Below are 18,783 nucleotides of genomic sequence, written 5' to 3' on the forward strand. Positions count from 1 at the left end.
TTATCACATTAACCAAAATTCTGGGGCTGGAGCTAGATTACATCTCATGAGTCCCTCTAATGGAAGTAGTATACACAAAAGTCTTTTCAAGTGTACATTTTTGAATTATTACTGAACTCTAAACAATTTAAAGAAAAAGCAACTGAGCTTCCCAAAGCAATTTTTGCAGTAAAATGTATAATCTGATTTTTTTCAAGTACATAATGACACTTCCCAGCAACTTCTCTGCTCCAACTTGGCGGTATGTCCCATTTGACCCATTACAACTTGCAGGGCTCTCCTAAAGTCTTCAACCCACCTTCATTTTATTCTAGGCACATGAGCTGGTTCCCCAAGCCGCAAAGAATATACGGATCACTAGGTAAGAACTGCACACTTACAAGCCTACTTTAACTCACACTCTCACGCACCAACATACACATTTATATACACACCAAACACACGTAAATCCACACACACATGCTAAGGTATGAATACTGTTCATGCCATTACCTCTACTATCATCTCAGTGGACTAAGTGCCCTTTTTTCTACCAAGGCCCCCTCAGTGCCCTGGAGTCCACCACCCCCATGTATATACTTTTCCTGCCTTTTTACCCTTTGCTCTGCTCCTTTATCATTTCTCTGTCTGCCTTCATCTGGAGTCTCACCAGCATTACTGCATTAGTATCATAATTGGTTTTGCTGTCTCAGGTCTTGCTCCCCTCAAACCATCCCCCACACTGCTTCTAGCATAATCTTCCACAAATTAAGTTTAATCAAGAAACTTCCCTGAAGTATATTATATCATTCAGTGTTTCCCTATGTCCTTTAGGATGGAGTTCTAATTTCGTAGTTTGATGTGATCTAAACCCTGTTCTCCCTCCACTCTCTACCTGTCTTAACCCCACACCAACACTGTGCTCTGACTACTTTGAATTGCATACAGTTCCCTGAAATTATCACACAACATAACATCTTACTGCCTTTGCTCATGCTCCTCCCCTCTCTGAAATACTTTCAAGTACTTCTTTACCTGGATATCTTCTACTCCTTTAAAACAGTAGAAAGGTATAGCAGTCATTAATTCTACTCACATATCTTCCAATTTTTCTTTCCCTCTGGGTAGAGATGATATTGCATTTCACAGTCCTCATTTTGAAATTTGTTTTGACCAATAAAACTCTACATGCCAGTGCATAATTAGCCACTCTCTTCCCATTGCTGCACCTGGATCATGGAAGTACATGAGCCTTCCTATCAACACATTTTGGACATGTAATCTGTATGAGAAACAAACATTTGTTGTGTAAAGACATTGAATTGGGATGTTTGTTCCTACAGCATAACCTAGGCTATTCCAACTGATCAATAAAAATAAAAATAAAAAGTTACCTTTTTAAAGAAGCCTTCCATAAGCCCAACACACTCTGACTCAAATGCTGTTTCTTCTCCGAGTGATGACAGCACGGTATTCATACTCTTATCACAACACTACAGTGTAGTGAGATGGCTGCTGTGACCGCCCACCGCCCTTCAAACGGTACTTCTGAGGACAGGACCTGTGTATTTCATCCCTGTATCGTGGAGGCAGCTCTCAGGTAAACAGGCTTCAGCAATGGAATGTGGAAGGGCCCATCGGGAGACCCACCTCAAAATGCCCAGAGGCCCTACCTGACCGATGGGATACTTATAATTAGGCACAGAGACCAGAAAGGAGAAGTCCATCCGATGGCATACCTCCTCCCCTTCTCCCTTCAAAAACAGCCTCTTTGCAGGCAACCTCTCCTCTGCTGTTCTGCTCACCACTCCCTTTCAGTGTATTCAATAAACTTCTGGCTCCTTTGTTCTGCCCCAGGTGATTCTTTCACCTCCTGTGCCATGACTTCATCACCCCCATCGGATGGAGACACACTCCATTTAGACACCACATGTGTGGTCACCAATCAGCCTCGTGCCTCCCTCATGGTTAAGTGCTTAAAAAATGTTTGCTATATTAACTGGTGGTTCATTCATTCGCTCATCAGGGACCAAGGATGACTCCAGTTGCTAGAGATGGAGTAAAAGAGAACAAACAAACACACCTGCCCTCATAGGAAACAATATTCTTGTGAAGAATAATGTCATAAGCAACACAAGTATTAAATATCCAGTTTATTATATCGTGTTAAATGCGGAGTAGAAAATAGAGAGCAGGGATATTTGGATGGTGACCAGGTAAGACCTCATTTAGACAGTGATCTTCATAATAAAGACCCAAAAGAAAGTAAATAAATTGGCTATGGAGATACCTAGGGAAGAGTAATTCAATAGAGGGAATAGTATAAAAACCCTGAGATGGGAACACGTCTGGTATGTTCAAAGAACAAGACAGGAGCCAGTATGGCTGAGCAAGTGAGTGATTAGAGATGAGATTAGAGCAGTAACAAGGAACCATCTCTTGCAGAGACCTATAGGCCAGTTTAAGAGCTTTAGCTTTTATCTTGAGTGAAAGAGAGAGCCATTGAAAGGTTCTGAGCAGAGGAAGAGGTGGAAGAGGACAGCAGAAGATAAGGTCAGAGATGTATGGGGGCTCATATGCTTTGATTGGGTAACATATTTTCTCTTCCCACAAAACAAGTGAAACGCAAATATACCCATTAATCAAGAAAGATTAAAAGTGACATTGAATGACATTTTATGATGATCCTAATCTGTTCATTACTTACTGTATAGGGACATTGATTATAATCTATGTATAATTACCAAAATATCGTGATGTACCAAAGTATCATAGTGTATCAAACATAAGAGAGATGAAGTATTTTATGGAGGACCAAATCCTAATAGACAACTAATAATACTAAACGGTTTAAACAATAAGTCAGATATAGATTTATAGCTCTGCAGACCTTGCTTTACTTACTTGGATTTGCCCAAATGCCACAAAACAAATGTAAGTAAAAACATACCCCCATCTTCCTTAAGAAAGAACCACATTCCAAACTCAAGTTCATTGCCAGAAGCAAACAAACCAAAACAAGAAAAACAAGTGAGAGAAAACAAACCACAAGTCAAAACACCTTTTGCCAAATGTTAAATCAAATAAACACACCTTGTGCTGTGTCCTTGATGCTGCCAAGTCTGAACTCTGGAGAGCTGCCAAGGGGTAAGATGTTTCCAAAGGCGAGATCTTTACTGAGGAAGCTGTGCTTGCATTCCTGGCAAATTCAATTCCAGATACCAATAACAATGCTCTTGGTTGCTTTTTCTTACTGGAATTTGAAATAGAGTATATGGAAACATTAAAAATGGATGACCTCCAGTGCCCTAATACCCGCAAAATAAAATCACTGTGGTAGCATTTTCCAAGAGGTGTTTCTGGGTTTGCTAAGTCTGTTCTATATTCAATTGAATTAAGTTTCTTTGGTCAAATATACTCAGAAAATGTTGTATACTGTGTCCCTTTTTCACAAGGCACACCTTCAAAAAAAAAAAAAAAAGGTTCTGAGAAATCCTGTACTAAGTCTATTTAATTTACTTGACCCAATGTCTCTGAAATTTATTTAACTAAAGACCCCCTTTCCACTGTAATAAATAGTAACATTATTTCTGCAGATCATATTTTAAGAATAGTTGATTTTATAGTGATTATCTGAAAAGTAGTTAGAGATGTGTTCACTGTATTTTAGAGTTGAATATGATATAAAGGGACCAATTTGAATTTGTTCTCTGTTATTGTAATTTATACAGTATTGACCTATAAAATAATTGTATTTATTTAACCTTAAATGTTTAAATATGCTACTTTCTAAACTAAATGCCCATTAAAAAGCAATATAAAAATAATCAAATAACATATTATTTATTCATTTTTTGTTCAGCAACTATTTACTGAATACCTATTATGTGCCAGGCACTGAACTTACCTCTAGTTTTATGTTGCAACTGCTCTTTTATAGATAAGAGTATCAAGTTTAAATGGTTCTTAACCACTGTCTCATAATAATAACACCAACTCAAAATCTAACCCCCAAGCATTTAAGAACACAAGTTTCACTAATTTTAATCATATCATTAAAAATAGCTTGCAATCTTTAGGCTGTTTTTAAGTAGTGATAATAATCCAGCTCAAGCATGATAATACGAAAGCATAGTCTTTTTAAAAAATGATGCTGCAGAAGAATAAAATGGAAGTCTGATATGGGAAAAAAAGGCAAAAAGAAAAATTAAATTTCCTTACTCTCTACAGCCCACTGCCACATCCTTGAAACAGGCAGAGTGACTTTCCTTTAGGAGCTCAGCTGCCTTGATGCGAACACTTTGCTAAGGGCAAAAGGCGATCTTAGCCTGACCCTCAGGATCCTATAAGTCCATTTTAATACATAAAAATTTCTTTGGAAACTTCCTTCACCTCTACCTCCTCGCAGGATACATGTTGGCAATCATCCCCCAAGTATATGACCCAATGATATACACTGGAAGGGTCTCATGACTAAGATTTTATTAGATAGTAATAAATGACTTTTTCTCAAACAATAGCTAGCCCCCTCAAGGTCCTGGAAATGTTGCTTCCAAAGTTCCTTAGAGACTTATGCTGTCCTTAACCAACTCTCACCTTGAAAATTGGGATATAGTTGGCCACTGCTCATGACCCCAGTGCAGCTATTTCTGCCCATAGGTCCTAACCTTGTGCTTTAATAAAATCACCTTATTGGACCAAAGATGTCTCAAGAATTCTTTCTTGGCTGTCGGGTCCAAATCTTAACATCTTTCCTACATCAAAGTACTGTTTCATACCATACACAAAAATTAACTCAAATGAATCATAGACTTAGAAGTAAATACTGAAATTTAAAAATGCTTAGAAGAAAACAGAGGAGTAAAACTTCGTGACCTTGAGTCAGGCAACAGTTTCTTAGAAACAACGCAAAACATACAAGCCACTATGGGAAAAATAGGTATATTGCACTTCATTAGAAGAAAGAAAAACTTCTGTGCTCCAAAGTACATGACCAACAAAGTGAAACGACAACCCACAGGAAAGGAGAAAATATTTGCAAATCATATATCCAATATGGGACTTACACCCAGAATAATGAAGAACTCTTACAACTCAACAGTAAAAATGCAAATAATCCAATTTTTAGAAGGGCAAAGGATTAAATAGAGATTTCTTCAAAGAATAAAAACAAATTGCCAACAAGCACATGCAAAGATGCTAAATTTCATTAGTCACTAGCGAAATTCAAATCAAAACTACTTCACTAGACAGACAATATAAAGTGTCAGTGAGGATTAAGGGAAACTAGAACCTTCACACACTGCTGGTGGAAAAGTATAATGCTGCACAGCCACCTTCAAAACCATTTGGCAGTTCCCCCCAAAAAACATAAAGTAAATCATATGATCCAGCAACTCCAATATTTACCCAGGAGAAATGAAAACATATGTCCACATAAAAACTTGTACATGGATGTTCATAGCAGCATTATTCTTACAGCCAAAAAGTGGAAACAATCCATGATGAATAGATAAGGAAAAGTTATATAACCATACAATGGAATATTATTCCACCATAAAAAGAAATGAAATATTGATACGTGTTACACCATGGGTGAACCTTGAAAACATATGCTAAGTGAAAGAAGCCAGGCACAAAACTCCAATTAATACATCATTTCTCTTCTTCTCTTTCTATGAAATGTCCAGAATGAGAAAATCCACAGAGATAGAAAATAGATTAACAGTTATGTAAGGCTGAGAGTGAGAGTGGAAGAGATGGGACATGACTGATAATGGATACAGGGTTTCTTTTTTGAGCTTATCAAAACATTCTAGAATTACATAGTGGGGATAGTTGTACAACTATGTAAATATGCTACAAAACTACTGAATTGCACAGTCTAAAGTAATAAATGAAAAAAAAAATAAAAAAATAAAAATAAAAAAATAAAGTAATAAATGTAATGGTTGTGAAATACATTTCAATAAAGTTGTTATTAAAAGAGTCACAAATAATAAATATATTTATAGTCCTTAATCTAAAATGTTTGGTCCAGTTGTGTCTTGAAGGTTTTTAGATTCCAGAGAGGGAATATGTCCCATTTACTATAATTATGTAACTCTCCTGGAGCAAAGCAGGATCAGTATATTAGTAATTCATAGCAAAATCTTACCACTATTGACACTGACTAGAAAAGTAAACAACACTACATAAATAGCCCCACGTCATTTTAAATATGGTTATGCCACAACTGAGTTTATGTAAAACTTGGGGAAAAACTTATTTTGCAGAACTTTTTTTTATTTTTTCAGAACATTAGGGTTTTGAAAATATGACTAATGGGTGTTGGGCCCTTATTAATGATGACGATTAATATTAGCAACAATAATCTTATCAGCAGTCCCCATTTACTGTGCTTTGTATGTCATACATATTATCAGAAAGAAATTCTCATAACATGCCTATGGGATAAGTACAATTCACTCCAACTGGGAAAGACGAGTTTCCTAATGATTAAGTGACTTTTCCAGGCACACACAGTTAACAAAGAAAAGGGTAGAAATTTGAATGCAAATCTGATCACAGAGCACACTGGCTTTCTTCTACAGTGCAGAGTATGTTCAGATAATCTCTCTGAGATGTAGACTTCAAATCTATAAAATGGAGTAAAGAACACTTTTATATATATCACAGATTATTGTAAGGATGAAATAAGATCATTATTATGAAAACAATGTGGCAAATATAAAGGTCCATGTAAGTGTGAGACAATATTACCCGGAAAACTACTTTTATTACTATATCTAAATCAATGTTTATAAGTGAGATATAGTTTTAGTCAGATTCTTTACAGGTGTTCAAAATAAATATGCTTATTTTATCAGAAGAAATGCTAAGCATTAATATTGTTTTTTTAAATATCTAAGAAAAGAAAATCCAAATATGTTCAAGTAGTCCATAATTAAACATCTATCTCTAGGTTTTTTTTGTTTTGTTCTTTAAATATTTTATTTATTTATTCATGAGAGACACAGAGAGAGAGAGGCAGAGACACAGGCAGAGGGAGAAGCAGGCTTCCTGCGGGGAGCCTGATGCAGGACTGGATCCCAGGACCCCAGGGTCACAACCTGAGTCAAAGGCAGAATATCAACGACTGAGCCATCCAGGCACCCCATCTCTAGTTTTAAAAAGGTTTTACAAGCCACATATAAAACTGGTACAGTGTGTAAACATACATTGTTTGATTTTAAGGTAGTTCTGTGTACCCAGGAGAGGCCAGACAGATGATGATGATGATGATGATGATTTGCTTTACAGGTAACTTCTTAATATTTTGAAAATTTAAAATTATTTGATTTTATTTAAAAGCCTCCTCACAAAATTTACATACTATATAAATTATTAGGATAATTAGGGGATTGTGTATATATCCTCCCTCAAGGAAACTTTTATTACAAATGGGACATAGGGGGTATAGCCCAATGCTACTTTTGTTCTGTGATGGTATATTCCTAGCATTAAAAAAATTTAGAAAAAAAAAATTTAGAGAGTGGTATATTTGAAAAGTTTAAGAGCCATTATTTTAAGATACTGATCCAATTACATTGGCTTCATAGCATGAAAATCTAAAATGGATCCTTACTGCCTATAGATGAAAATCACTTTGTGTGGCATATAACAGCCTTCTCAGCCTGGGCCAGCAGGTCTTTATTGCCTCAACTCCAGTCACTTTTCTCCAAATTGTGTTCTAGCCACTGAATTTCTTTCATTTCCCAACTATGTGACCCTATTGGCAGCTTAGCAGCTTTACAGATCTCATTCTCTTTGCCTTGATGTTACCTTAGCCCCAGCCTCATCTACCTTAAATTCACAGGCATCCTTCAAAACCTCATTTCAAAGCCACTGTCCCTATATAATTCACCTATAACTGTACCTGCCAAACAAATCTTTGCTAATTAACTGATTGATAACCTAACTTACCTATTGATACAGTACATGCTTATCTCTATAAGCACACAGATTTTTGGCATACAAGAGTAAAACATTGCTATTTCTAATAAGACTGTAATAGCTAACTGAATGTGTTGGAAATGAAATTCTAAAATCTTTACATGAATATGTTTCATTTAAGGCACAGAGATGAAAAACAGAAATTTTGGATGATTAAATATGAAGAATATCGGACGTGTTTTTTAACACCGGTCCATAGAAGACCAAAGAAATGCTGGGGTAGATAGAACACCAAAGGGCAATTACTTAGTAAATTTGGCTACCTAAATAATAAGAAAATTCCAATCTTTATACACTAAAGTTTATGGTTTAAAGTTTATAGGGCAGGAGTTGCAAACTTTTTCTGTAAAGGGCCAGATCATAAATATTTAGGCTTTGAAGGTCAAGAGGAAAAATCAAATTACAACTGTGTCACAACAATCTGTAGTGCTCTGAGCCATGCAAAGCAATACAGCAACACATCTGCGTATTTGCTGCAATCATTCAACACTGCTGTTTTAGCACCACATATGCTATGTCAATAAATGGGTAGGTGTGTTCCAATAAAACTTTATTTATAAACAAAATTTGAATTTCATATGTTTACATCACAGAACATTGTTTTTCCCAACCATTTAAAAACATAAAAACTCTCCTTAGGTCATGGACCATACAAAAACAAGCAGTGAGCCAGATTTGGGGAGCCCGTGGATCATAGTTTGCGATGAATGATTTAGGTATATTTTAAAATCTGTTCATATTCTTAAATTACCAGGTTTCACTGCCAGCATAAATAAATCGGAAAAATCACAAAATGTTATTCAAATCTAGATTGTTGTTGCTGAATTAACTTTTGCATTTATACATCTTCTCATACAAGCAGTTTTTTGCATTTGCAATCATTTTCTAACTCGACTTAACAAAATTATTTAGAGCTACATCTATATTCTAGAACCCTAGGATATACCATCAGCTGTTTTTTTTTTAATATGCCATGACTTTTGCATTTATATTATATAATTTTCTAATAAATTGTTGTAGGTCTTAAGTTCTCCCCCCATCTCCATCCCCAATCCAGAAAAGCAAACAAGGTGTAGTTCAGGGTCTCTTATAAACTTAGGAATGGTTTTCTGTTGTCATCACACAAGAAATACAAATTGCATGGATTTAACAACAACAACAACAACAAAAAACAACATAAACAAAAAACTAAAGATGTTGCTCTATTGTCTTCTGGTATTTACTGCTACAGAACAGGAGTCTGAGACCAGCCTAATTTTTGTTTCCCAACAGTATATGTTATCTTATTTTCTTTCTAGGTATATGAAAAATGTTTTTATCATTATACTAATTTGAAACTTTTTTGATATTGTGTCTCTTTGAGTTGTCACATTTTATATGTCCTTTCTGCATCTATATGCCTTTTTTTTTTTTTTAGCTCAGAAAAGTTTTGTTTCCTGTTACCTCCTTGCTTTTTTTTTTTTTTTTTTTTCCAAAATCTGTGTACTCTTCTTTAGGAACAATTACCTATATACCGGTCTCTCTTCTTCAGAAACTCCAAATATTCACATAATAGGCTTCATTCTTCTTCCTCTTTATATCACATTTCTGTTCATGAATTCAATATTTACAGAGAACTTTTCGAGTCTATTTTCCACACTGATTAAACTTTCTGCAATAATACCAATTCTGTTTTTTACTGCCCCAAATATGGGATTTTTAATATGTCATTGTGGGAGGCAGAAAAATATGCCTCTCAAAGATGTCCTGTCCAGGTCCTGATTCCCTAACCTGTGAATATGTGATTACCTGTGAGGATCACATGGCAAAAGGGACTTTAAACATGTGATTAAAATGAAGAACCTCAAAATGGAGAGATTATCATGAATTATCCCTGTTGGTCTTTAAAAGTGGATCTGTAAGATGATGAATCTGTGGTTTTTAAAGTCAGTAAATTTGTGGCAGTTTGTTAAAGCAGGAATATAAAACTAATACAGTTCATTTTTAGTTTTTTCGTCTTTTTGTTTTATCTTATCTTCTTATTGTTGCTTAATCATGGTCTCTTCTTTTTATATGGAGTTCTCCTGTCCATAGAGGCCATGAATTCTTGCATGTGTTAGATGTCAAACAATTCCCTCAAATATTCTTCTTTAGCTTAAAACTCTTGATTTTCACAGGTATCCCACTGAAACTTCTGATTACATTTTCCTTGGAGCTGTGGGATTTTGGGGTTCCACTTTATTATCCAGAATATTTTGCCATTGAGAGAGACTATACAGATCATTTCTACATAGCCCAGTGTTTTCCAAATGTAAGTATGTATGTATGGGGGGTGGAGATGTTGTGGAGAGAAGAGGCAGAGAATGGACACCTAGGAAATGACAAAATGGAATCAGAAACTGGTTCTTTTTAAAATTATACCTTTCCATCCTGAAAAAAAACAGATATGCTCCTGCCCAGAGACATTCAGTGCTATATTGAACCACTGTGAATAATGAGAATGTGTTATAATGCTCAAGTACATTCTTCATAAAAATGGAAGAATATCACAAATTTTCAAATATGTATATCCACATAAAATATGTATATCCACATAAAAGGAACTTGATGCCTGGAACATTGTAACTACCCTCCCTCAAAATAACGTATCTACTGCTGGTGACAAGTCTAAGACTTTCAGTCCCCTGCACCTTCTACCTAGGGTAGGTTATAAACGGTCATCCACAAGTAGGATTTTGTCACAGGTATCCACACGATTTGTTATTCTACATCCTGCAATATTTGGATATTTTTAATATCTAAAGTATGTTAAAATGTTTTTTGGGTTAAACCATCTTCCTTTTGTCTTTGCCAAAAGACAAAATTTTAAGTTGTTCAATTTATTAGGCTGCACCTACACCACCACATAATACTATTATGGAAGAACTAAGCTTCTTTTTATTCTTGTCATTCTCCATGTTCAGTGGTTTGAAAACCATGAAATTGATAAGATCCTCTCACTTATGGAACTGCCTCCACTTTCTGATTCAACAAAACAGAATTTATTAAGCCTCTGAGTAGAATATTTGTCTTTCTATCATTATTTAACATTTCCACATTAAGAAGCTAGGAAATCATCTTTTCTTTTTCAAGAAAATGCATACCTATTTCACTCCTTCATTGCAAAGATACTTAACAGGTGCGTATGAAACAGGTGTGAAAAGATTTAGCTCTAGGATTCTGATCTTTATCTGTTCATTAGAAATGTCTTAAGGATATCAAATATAAAATATGTATCACTATTTTCCATATTGTTTTAGACATTCTGGAAGAATGCCAAAAAATTATAATTTTTCTTAGCAATATTTTTATTAAAACCTTCACACCTAGAGCTAAATCTATTGATATCAAAAATACGAATACAGAGGAATAAAGATGAGCAGGAAATCTGGCCTAGCCACACATTTCCATGTGGAAGAACTTCCACTGGAACAGTGGTTCTCAAAGGAGATGTTTTTGGCATTGGGAGTGGGGGAAGAAAATTCTTCATTGAGCTGGACCTCTACATTACACAGGGCCCCCATTGCCAGTAGCTTTTAAACATATAGTAATAATTTGAAAACACCTCCACTTCCTTCAAATGACCCGAAGGGATGATCCAGATTGGAAAATCAGAGCACTAGGTTAACAGTCCCGGTCTCAGATCCCACTCCTTATTTGCAGCTTCCCAACAGGAGAGTTATCTGACTGGCGGCTGAAATCCATTGGTCCATATTGCTCCAACGGGTAGATATTAGCTATTATAACCCTGTAAATATCAGAGGTTTTCCTTCTTTTACTTCACTTTCTGCCCTGGACCATGCATATCAGTAATTCTGCGTAAATGTACCTTTTCAGCAAACTGAAATTTTCTCTCACTGAAGTCTAGGTTCTGAGAAAAAGAAGGGGACGTAGAAATGGGTGGGAAGTACTCATTTTTGGTCTCCTATCCAAAGCATTATGCCTAGTCAGACATAATGCCTAGCATTATGCCTAGTCATTTAGTCATGAAGCTGATATTGTAAATTCCACCTGTCTACAAACTCGAGAAAAAAAGCTATTATCTATTGAGCCCCTAAAACTTTAACTTCATTAGAATGATTTCCCTAATCAATTTGTCTTTATATGTGCTTCTTATCCAGAAATGGAGTTAAGGAATAGTTAAATATTAAAGAGTTCAATAAAATTATAAATGCTAATAAAGAAAACAAGCACTCCTATATACTCTTATGTTTATTACAAAAGCAATAAATGTTTTCTCTTTTCAATGTTTCCCTATCTAATAATATCTACTAGATACCCACTTTTATTGGTAAACCTAGGTAAGGAAACCTAGGTGAGGAAACTTCAGCAAACAAAGTAACTATTTATAGCCTTTTATTTAAATATAGAAATCAGGAAAAGAACCACAATGCAACCACAATATATCTTAGCCACAGGAAAATTAAAATAGTATAAAAGATAACTCACTTAAGAAAAGAGATTTAGGAGTCAGGTCATAGTATTCAACTGGCATATCCTAAAAATAATCAGCTTTTCTTTGTCCAAAATGGACTTTTTGGGCAGTCTGGCTGGCTCAGCGGTTCAGCACCACTTTCAGCCCAGGGTGTGATCCTGGAGACCGGGGATCGAGACCCGCACCGGGCTCCCTGCATGGAGCCTACTTCTCCCTCTGCCTGTGTCTCTGCCCCCTCTCTCTCTTTCTGTGCTTTTCACGAATAAATAAATAAAATCTTTTTTAAAAATGGACTTTTATAGAAGAGACAATTTATGTATTGAATGTTTATCTCAAAATTACAGTTTCACATTTTCTCAAAATATTTGACAATAATTTCTCTTTCCACTTGCTTTTGAAAAAAGCATTTGAAAAAAATTATAGCTTACATGGTTTTGAAAAGACAGCAAAAATTTATCGAGCACTACTAGTTCCTGCTTATTAAATAGTTAAAAAAAAAAAAAGAAGGGTGGTGGTGGGATTGACTTAAAATCTTGAATTAAAGTTATGGTAAAATGCATTGTGGAAGAAAGGAAAAAGACCCATTCTGTTCCCAGCTACATACTCAGTCTCTCTCTGGGTCGAGGCAATGGGGAGAGTGATTTCTTTATCCCTTAGGAAGTTGATCCAAAACAGGATCTTAATCCAGGACCACTTAATGCTTCAAACTGTGTCTTTTTCTCAGGGGAGAGTCATCAGTTTTCCTTGTCTTCTCAAGGTAGTATATGACACCAAAAAGGTCATTCATTTTTGGATCTGAAGGTCATCTTTCCCAGTCCTTGCAGGCTAGGTACATACTTTGAAAAACCTAGCGATGTCAATGGGGGGGGGGGGGGAGAGGGGGGAACGTCATGCAAGACATTTACGGTGCTATGTAACCAGAACTATCAGAGAATCAATAACAAATAAAGGAGTTTCTTCCCCAATTCTAAATAGCCCAACCATAAGTCACAAGGGAAGTGCGAAAATACTTTAATCTGAATCATCATACTTCTTTGGTGTCTACAAATTCAGATCATACAGACCAAAAGATAAAGTGTAACCAATAATACTTCACATCTGTGTAGATCATTACTAATATGTTCATGATCAATTATCCCTCCTTACTTTTTTAGGAACAAAGAGCACAGTAGCCCCACTTTATAGATGAGAATACAGTTACGAAGGTTATTGCCCAAGGACAAATACTTCCTAACCCTGCCAGGTTTCTAACTTCTAGGCCAGAAGTCCTCCACTGCCTTATCAAGCAGCACAAGCTTCCTTCCTTCTTGGGGATTTACACAGTAAGCCTAGCAGAAGGAAGTCAAAGCAGATTTTTAGCTCCTTTTGTGTTTTCTCTCTCCTTAATGTTTGTTCTGCTGAATCATTTGGGGCCAACTGATAGGAGCCAGGAGATCCAAAGGGGTTATCATCTGTAGTCACCAGCTCACAGTTAATCATTAAATGTGGGTCAATGGAGCAAAGGGGCTGTAGGCGCTGAGTATCACCCACTTTTCCACCGAAGGGTCAAGAAAGGGAGGTCATGGACTGGGGGGGGGCCTGTCCAAACCTGAGTTGCTTCAACTTGTTGAGCTTGCCCCCTGAGCTCAAACGGGCAGCAGCAGGAAAAAAAAAAAAGAGAATTCTAGGTCCGAGAAAGCAGAGGTCCGCACCTCCTGTTCCCGGCCATGCACAGGGACACCGACACTGTGGGTTCAGGGATGCACCAAGCAGCGGGCGAAGATGCCCACCCCATCCCACCCCATCCCACCCCACCGCTTCCTTGCACCTAAAGCCACCCATCACGCTGCCTGAGGCTTTTCCCTGCAAATGTGTTGGTCTGCAGATATTTATTAGGAAGGAAAGGCGGAGGGGAAAAAAAAAAAAAGTAAAGAGACGGGGGGGGGCGGGGGGGGGGGGAGGGGGGCACGGAGGAGGAGGGAGCAAGCACTACATACACACCCGCAGCGCTGGGCAGCGCGAGAAACGACAGCGAGGTAAGTGACAGCACGAGGGAGCCAATCCCAGGCCCCGTGGGGGGGAGGTGGGCGGGGCTAAAGTGTCCAGGGCCCCGCGCTGCCGCCGGACACGCTGGCAGGGCGGGAACCGCGCGTTGCTAAGCAACAGCGGCGGCCACGCCCCCCGCCGCCTCTCCTCTGCACCCCCCCCTCGCGCGAGCGTCCCGAACGCCGGAAGGGGTCCCTAAGGTGGCTCCGTACCTCCTGCGTTTCCCGGGCCTCGGGTTCCCCCCCCGCACAGCCCCGTTCCAGAACCTCCGCGCACGCGGCCCGCCCGAGGGCCGCTCTCAGGGGGCGGGACGAGCCTTCCTCAAGGCCTGTGGGGGGCCCACGAGCGGGGGGCGCTCGCTGAGGACGTGCGGCCGCTTCCAGGCCTGGACGCTCCCCCCCCCGCACCCCGCCATCCCGCCCCGGGCTTCCCTGGCAGGGCCTCCCCCTCCAGCCCTCCTCGCCGTCGCCGGACACACACACCTCAGCTCAGCCGAGGCGCCCGGGGCGGACAAAGTTGGCGTCCGGCGGCGGCGGTTGCTGTCCACGGTGCTGTCACTCAGAGGAGGGGCGGGACCAGCGGGCCGCGCGGCCCTACTCCCGAGGGGCGGGGCGGGAGGGGGCGGGGCCCGGCGGAAGGGGCGGGGCCTGGCGGCGGCCGCGCGCGCTGATTGGCCAGCGTGTCTCCCGCCGCCGCCGCCGCCGCGGGTCCCGGCCGCCCACGAGCGCGGGCTCCTGGAGCCCCGACCCCGGACCCACGAGGCGACCCCGAGGAATTGGAAGGAAGAACGAAGGGCTGTGACTTGTTTTATAGGCAGAAAACACACGCAGAACTGCGTAATTTCGCTGTTGAAGCCTGGCCACCCGACACGCGCGTGCACGCACTCGGCATCCGCGCTCCCGGGGAGCATCCCTGGAGGAGGCATCGGACCCCCCTGAAAACCGCGGGGGGGGCGGGGCTGAAGCCTCTCGCCCGAGGTCCGGCAATTAGGGCAACGGGACCCACAACTTGGATGGGGATGAGCTGCGGAGCCAGAGAGTTTCGGGCAAGGGAGTGAGTCACACCTTCGCCCAGGTGCCCCTCCCGACCCCCAAGGAGAGCTCCAGGTGCCCAGGACCTCGGACGATGGGGCGGGGCGCGGGGGGCTGCAGGGATTCATCCTCCAGCCACTGCAAAAGTGTCTGCGCTCATCATCGTTATTATTTTTATTTTTAAGACTGTGGTCCATCAAATTTAAAATTCTTTCCCAAAAAAATTTTTTTTTTTTTTTTAAATTAGAGACACAGGCAGAGGGAGAAGCAGGCTCCACGCAGGGAGCCCGATGTGGGACTCGATCCCGGGACCCCGGGGTCACGGCCTGGGTGGAAGGGAGGCGCTGAACCGCTCAGCCACCCCGGGCGGCCCCTCTTTCCAAAGGAAAAAAAAAAAAAAAAAATGCGAGTTCTAATTTAATTCTCAGTGTTTCCCTTGCTCCAGTGTCAAGTCATTTTCCTGTATGTAGGGCCAGCGCTTTGGACCAAAAACAAAACAAAAACAAAAAAAAACAACAACAACAAAAACAAAAACAAAAACAAAAAACGAAAAAAATCCGCCCCGAGAAAGGAACTAGCACGCAGAATGCAGAAGGATTGAGACCAGGGTAAATAGAGACCCAGCTGGAAGGTCTCTGAAATCTCTCAGGGTATCAGGGCCAGGAATTGAATCCAAAATGGGATTTTATTTTATTTTCTCCTCCATCATTTGCTGGTCTCCAGTCTCTGTCCCAGAAATAGAGGTGGAGTTCAAGGAGGGTATCTTAACACTCTTAACCAGATTTGTATACACGAGGTTTTTAAAATAGTGCAACCCTTTTTCCTTCTTTTTTTTTTTTTTAAGATTTTATTTATTTATTCGTAAGAGACCCAGAGAGAGAGAGAGAGAGAGAGTTAGAGACCCAGGCAGAGGGAGAAGCAGGCTCCATGCAGGGAGCCCGATGCGGGCCTCGATCCCGGGTCTCCAGGGTCACGACCTGGGCCGAAGGCGCCAAACCACTGAGCCACCCGGGGATCCCACACCCCTTTTCCTTCTATCTTAAACCAATGCCCAGAAGTGTATTACCTTGTCGGATAAGGTTGTAATCATAAAGGAAAACAAAACAAATCAATACTTCTGGACGAGAAGTGCGTTGAGATTCAGTTAAAATATCCAGGGCAGCCCTGGGTGGCTCAGTGGGTTAGTGCTGCCTTTGGTCCAGGGTGTGACCCCGGGGTCCCAGGTTAGAGTCCCACATAGGGCTCCCTGCACGGAGCCTGCTTCTCCTTCTGCCTGTGTCTTTGCCTCTCTCTCTCTCTCTCTTTCTCTCAGGAATAAATAAATAAAATATTTTTTAAATATTTAAAATATCCACTATACTATGATAAAATTGGGGGGGGGGGAGAAACATGCCAATCGCAACTGATTTTATTCTCTTGTCCTGCTGAATTTTCAGATTCTTCTGAAAGCTCACTAACGATAAATACCTCTCCCCAGAATTTCTTGATTTGTATGACTCATGATCACCATTATGTTTCTTTAATCTTTTAAAAATATTTGGTTTTAGACTAAAAAGAAAGAGCTATGATTGTATATTAATAAGCACGTTACATAAATAAATACTGTAAGATTTAAAATAAAAGTGGTGAATTATTTATTTGAATCCTTTTTCAATTGCATATTCAAATAAGTACAGCAAATGCATTTGTTTGAATATTCTCACATATATAAGAGATTATACATTTAAATAAATGTATTGTATGCATGTAAATGTGTAATCATTGAAATAAACACAGCTGTATATTTCCCATATGTATAGCTCCAGATGTTTGAAGCATACATTCAAATTTCTGGAACTCTACACCTTGGTATCTATTTAAACATCCAGTAGAAAATACTGCGCTACAAATCCATAGGAATACACGTCAAAACTCTACCCGCAATGGGGAAATCAGGCCAGAACAATGAATAATGAGTCTCTGTCACTAAGTTTCTTATCTTGAACATTTTCTCATGAAATAGCTTGTCCTGGCAAGTTGTGCTGCAAACACTTTGCTGTTCTGTAAAATGAGCACTAGCCACCTCACCCTATACGAATATGACCATTGCAATGTAGTTTTATAGTACTTCTATCCAAATAGTTAAACTCCAAAAAATAATGTTTCTAGTTCTCCACTTTGGAGTAGGAGAGTCTCATGTTATCCATGCCTCAGTTATTCATTTTTTAACTTATGCTTCTGCTCCAATACTTGGCACATATATAATTTGAAATTTGAAATTTCCCCGTAGGCACAAATATACATTAGAAGAAATAATGAAGTACAAACTAACCTAATATGAAATAAAATGTATCTTAGGGACATTGAAAGAAGTAAATGGCTTAATGTAAAATTAAAACATCCAGATGTATGTTATGAATATGCTTATTCCTTTGCCATGTAATGACAGACATGCTTTATTTAAATTTGTAGTAGGTTGAAATATAAATTGGAATCTAATAATTACATGTGCTAACACTTTAGATGAATATGCATATAGCTTGAAATTTTGGGGAACCAATATGGATCATTTGCAGAAATTATGGTTCTGTCAAAATATATGATATTCATTAGGCATATTAAAATAAATAGAATATCAAATTATTTGATATTTTTCAGCAGTGCTTTGCCTTAAATATTAAAGTTTAAATATCGAAATTAGTCCTCTCAGTAGCCAGAAAATGGCTGCTTAGTAGATCGGCTATACATATTACTATTTCTGTTCAGTCATCCTAGAATATAGGGAGGCCTTTTTTTTTTTAAGATTTTATTTATTTGAGAGAGTGAGGATGAATAGGAGGGGAGGGGCGGAGAAAGAGGGAGAAGCAGGCTCCCCCCAATCCCAGCAGGGAGCCTGACGTGGGGCTCAATCCCAGAACCTTGAGATCATAACCTGAGTGAAGGCAGACGGTTAACCAACTGAGCCACTCAGGTGTCCCATAGGGAGGCATTTAAAGTGAATTTTGTTTAAGACATTTAAAGAAATGACTTTTCATGTGAATTCATTTAAGAAACCCCTGTGATCCCCAAAGTCTTCATTTTTTTCTATTTTAACTGCTCATCTTTATTGATAAAATAGGCTTCTATGCAATACACTCAGATGTAAATTTAAGGTTCTGCTTTAAAAAAAAAATATATATATATATATATATGGAAACCTTGCCATATAGCAAAGTAAATGTCTTTATTTTATTTATTTTTTAGTAAATGTCTTTAAACACCAAGATCTTAAAATTATAGCCAAATAAGAAGACCAAGAATAAATTAACTTGTTTTTAAAAA

The 18,783-nt window shown here is 39.0% G+C and overlaps 1 protein-coding gene and 1 long non-coding RNA gene across 22 annotated transcripts in view; one reads left to right on the forward strand and one right to left on the reverse strand.

Moving 5' to 3' along the window:
• Window positions 1–15,071, reverse strand: part of TRIQK (triple QxxK/R motif containing) — an 84,681-nt gene extending 69,610 nt beyond the window's left edge. For 4 of the 21 annotated variants that reach the window (XM_049103779.1, XM_049103784.1, XM_049103780.1 and 1 more), the window contains exons 1-3: window positions 14,933–15,062; window positions 3,073–3,232; window positions 1,076–1,261 (exon numbers count right to left, since the gene is read on the reverse strand). In XM_049103779.1, coding sequence (XP_048959736.1) covers window positions 1,076–1,135 — 60 coding nt within the window. In that variant the 5' untranslated portion in view covers window positions 1,136–1,261; window positions 3,073–3,232; window positions 14,933–15,062. Of the gene's footprint in view, window positions 1–1,075; window positions 1,262–3,072; window positions 3,233–14,932 lie in introns of those variants that run through there. The other 17 variants (XM_025433522.3, XM_049103790.1, XM_049103791.1 and 14 more) reach the window with 8 other exon arrangements.
• On the forward strand, window positions 15,055–17,078 carry LOC125753973 (uncharacterized). Its single transcript, XR_007407012.1, has 3 exons — window positions 15,055–15,505; window positions 15,954–16,091; window positions 16,920–17,078. It is a non-coding gene; the product is annotated as an uncharacterized LOC125753973 (long non-coding RNA).
• Window positions 17,079–18,783: the final 1,705 nt, after the last annotated feature.

Source organism: Canis lupus, chromosome 29 (genome assembly GCF_003254725.2).
Source record: "Canis lupus dingo isolate Sandy chromosome 29, ASM325472v2, whole genome shotgun sequence".
In the NCBI taxonomy this organism is placed as follows: Eukaryota; Metazoa; Chordata; class Mammalia; order Carnivora; family Canidae; genus Canis; species Canis lupus.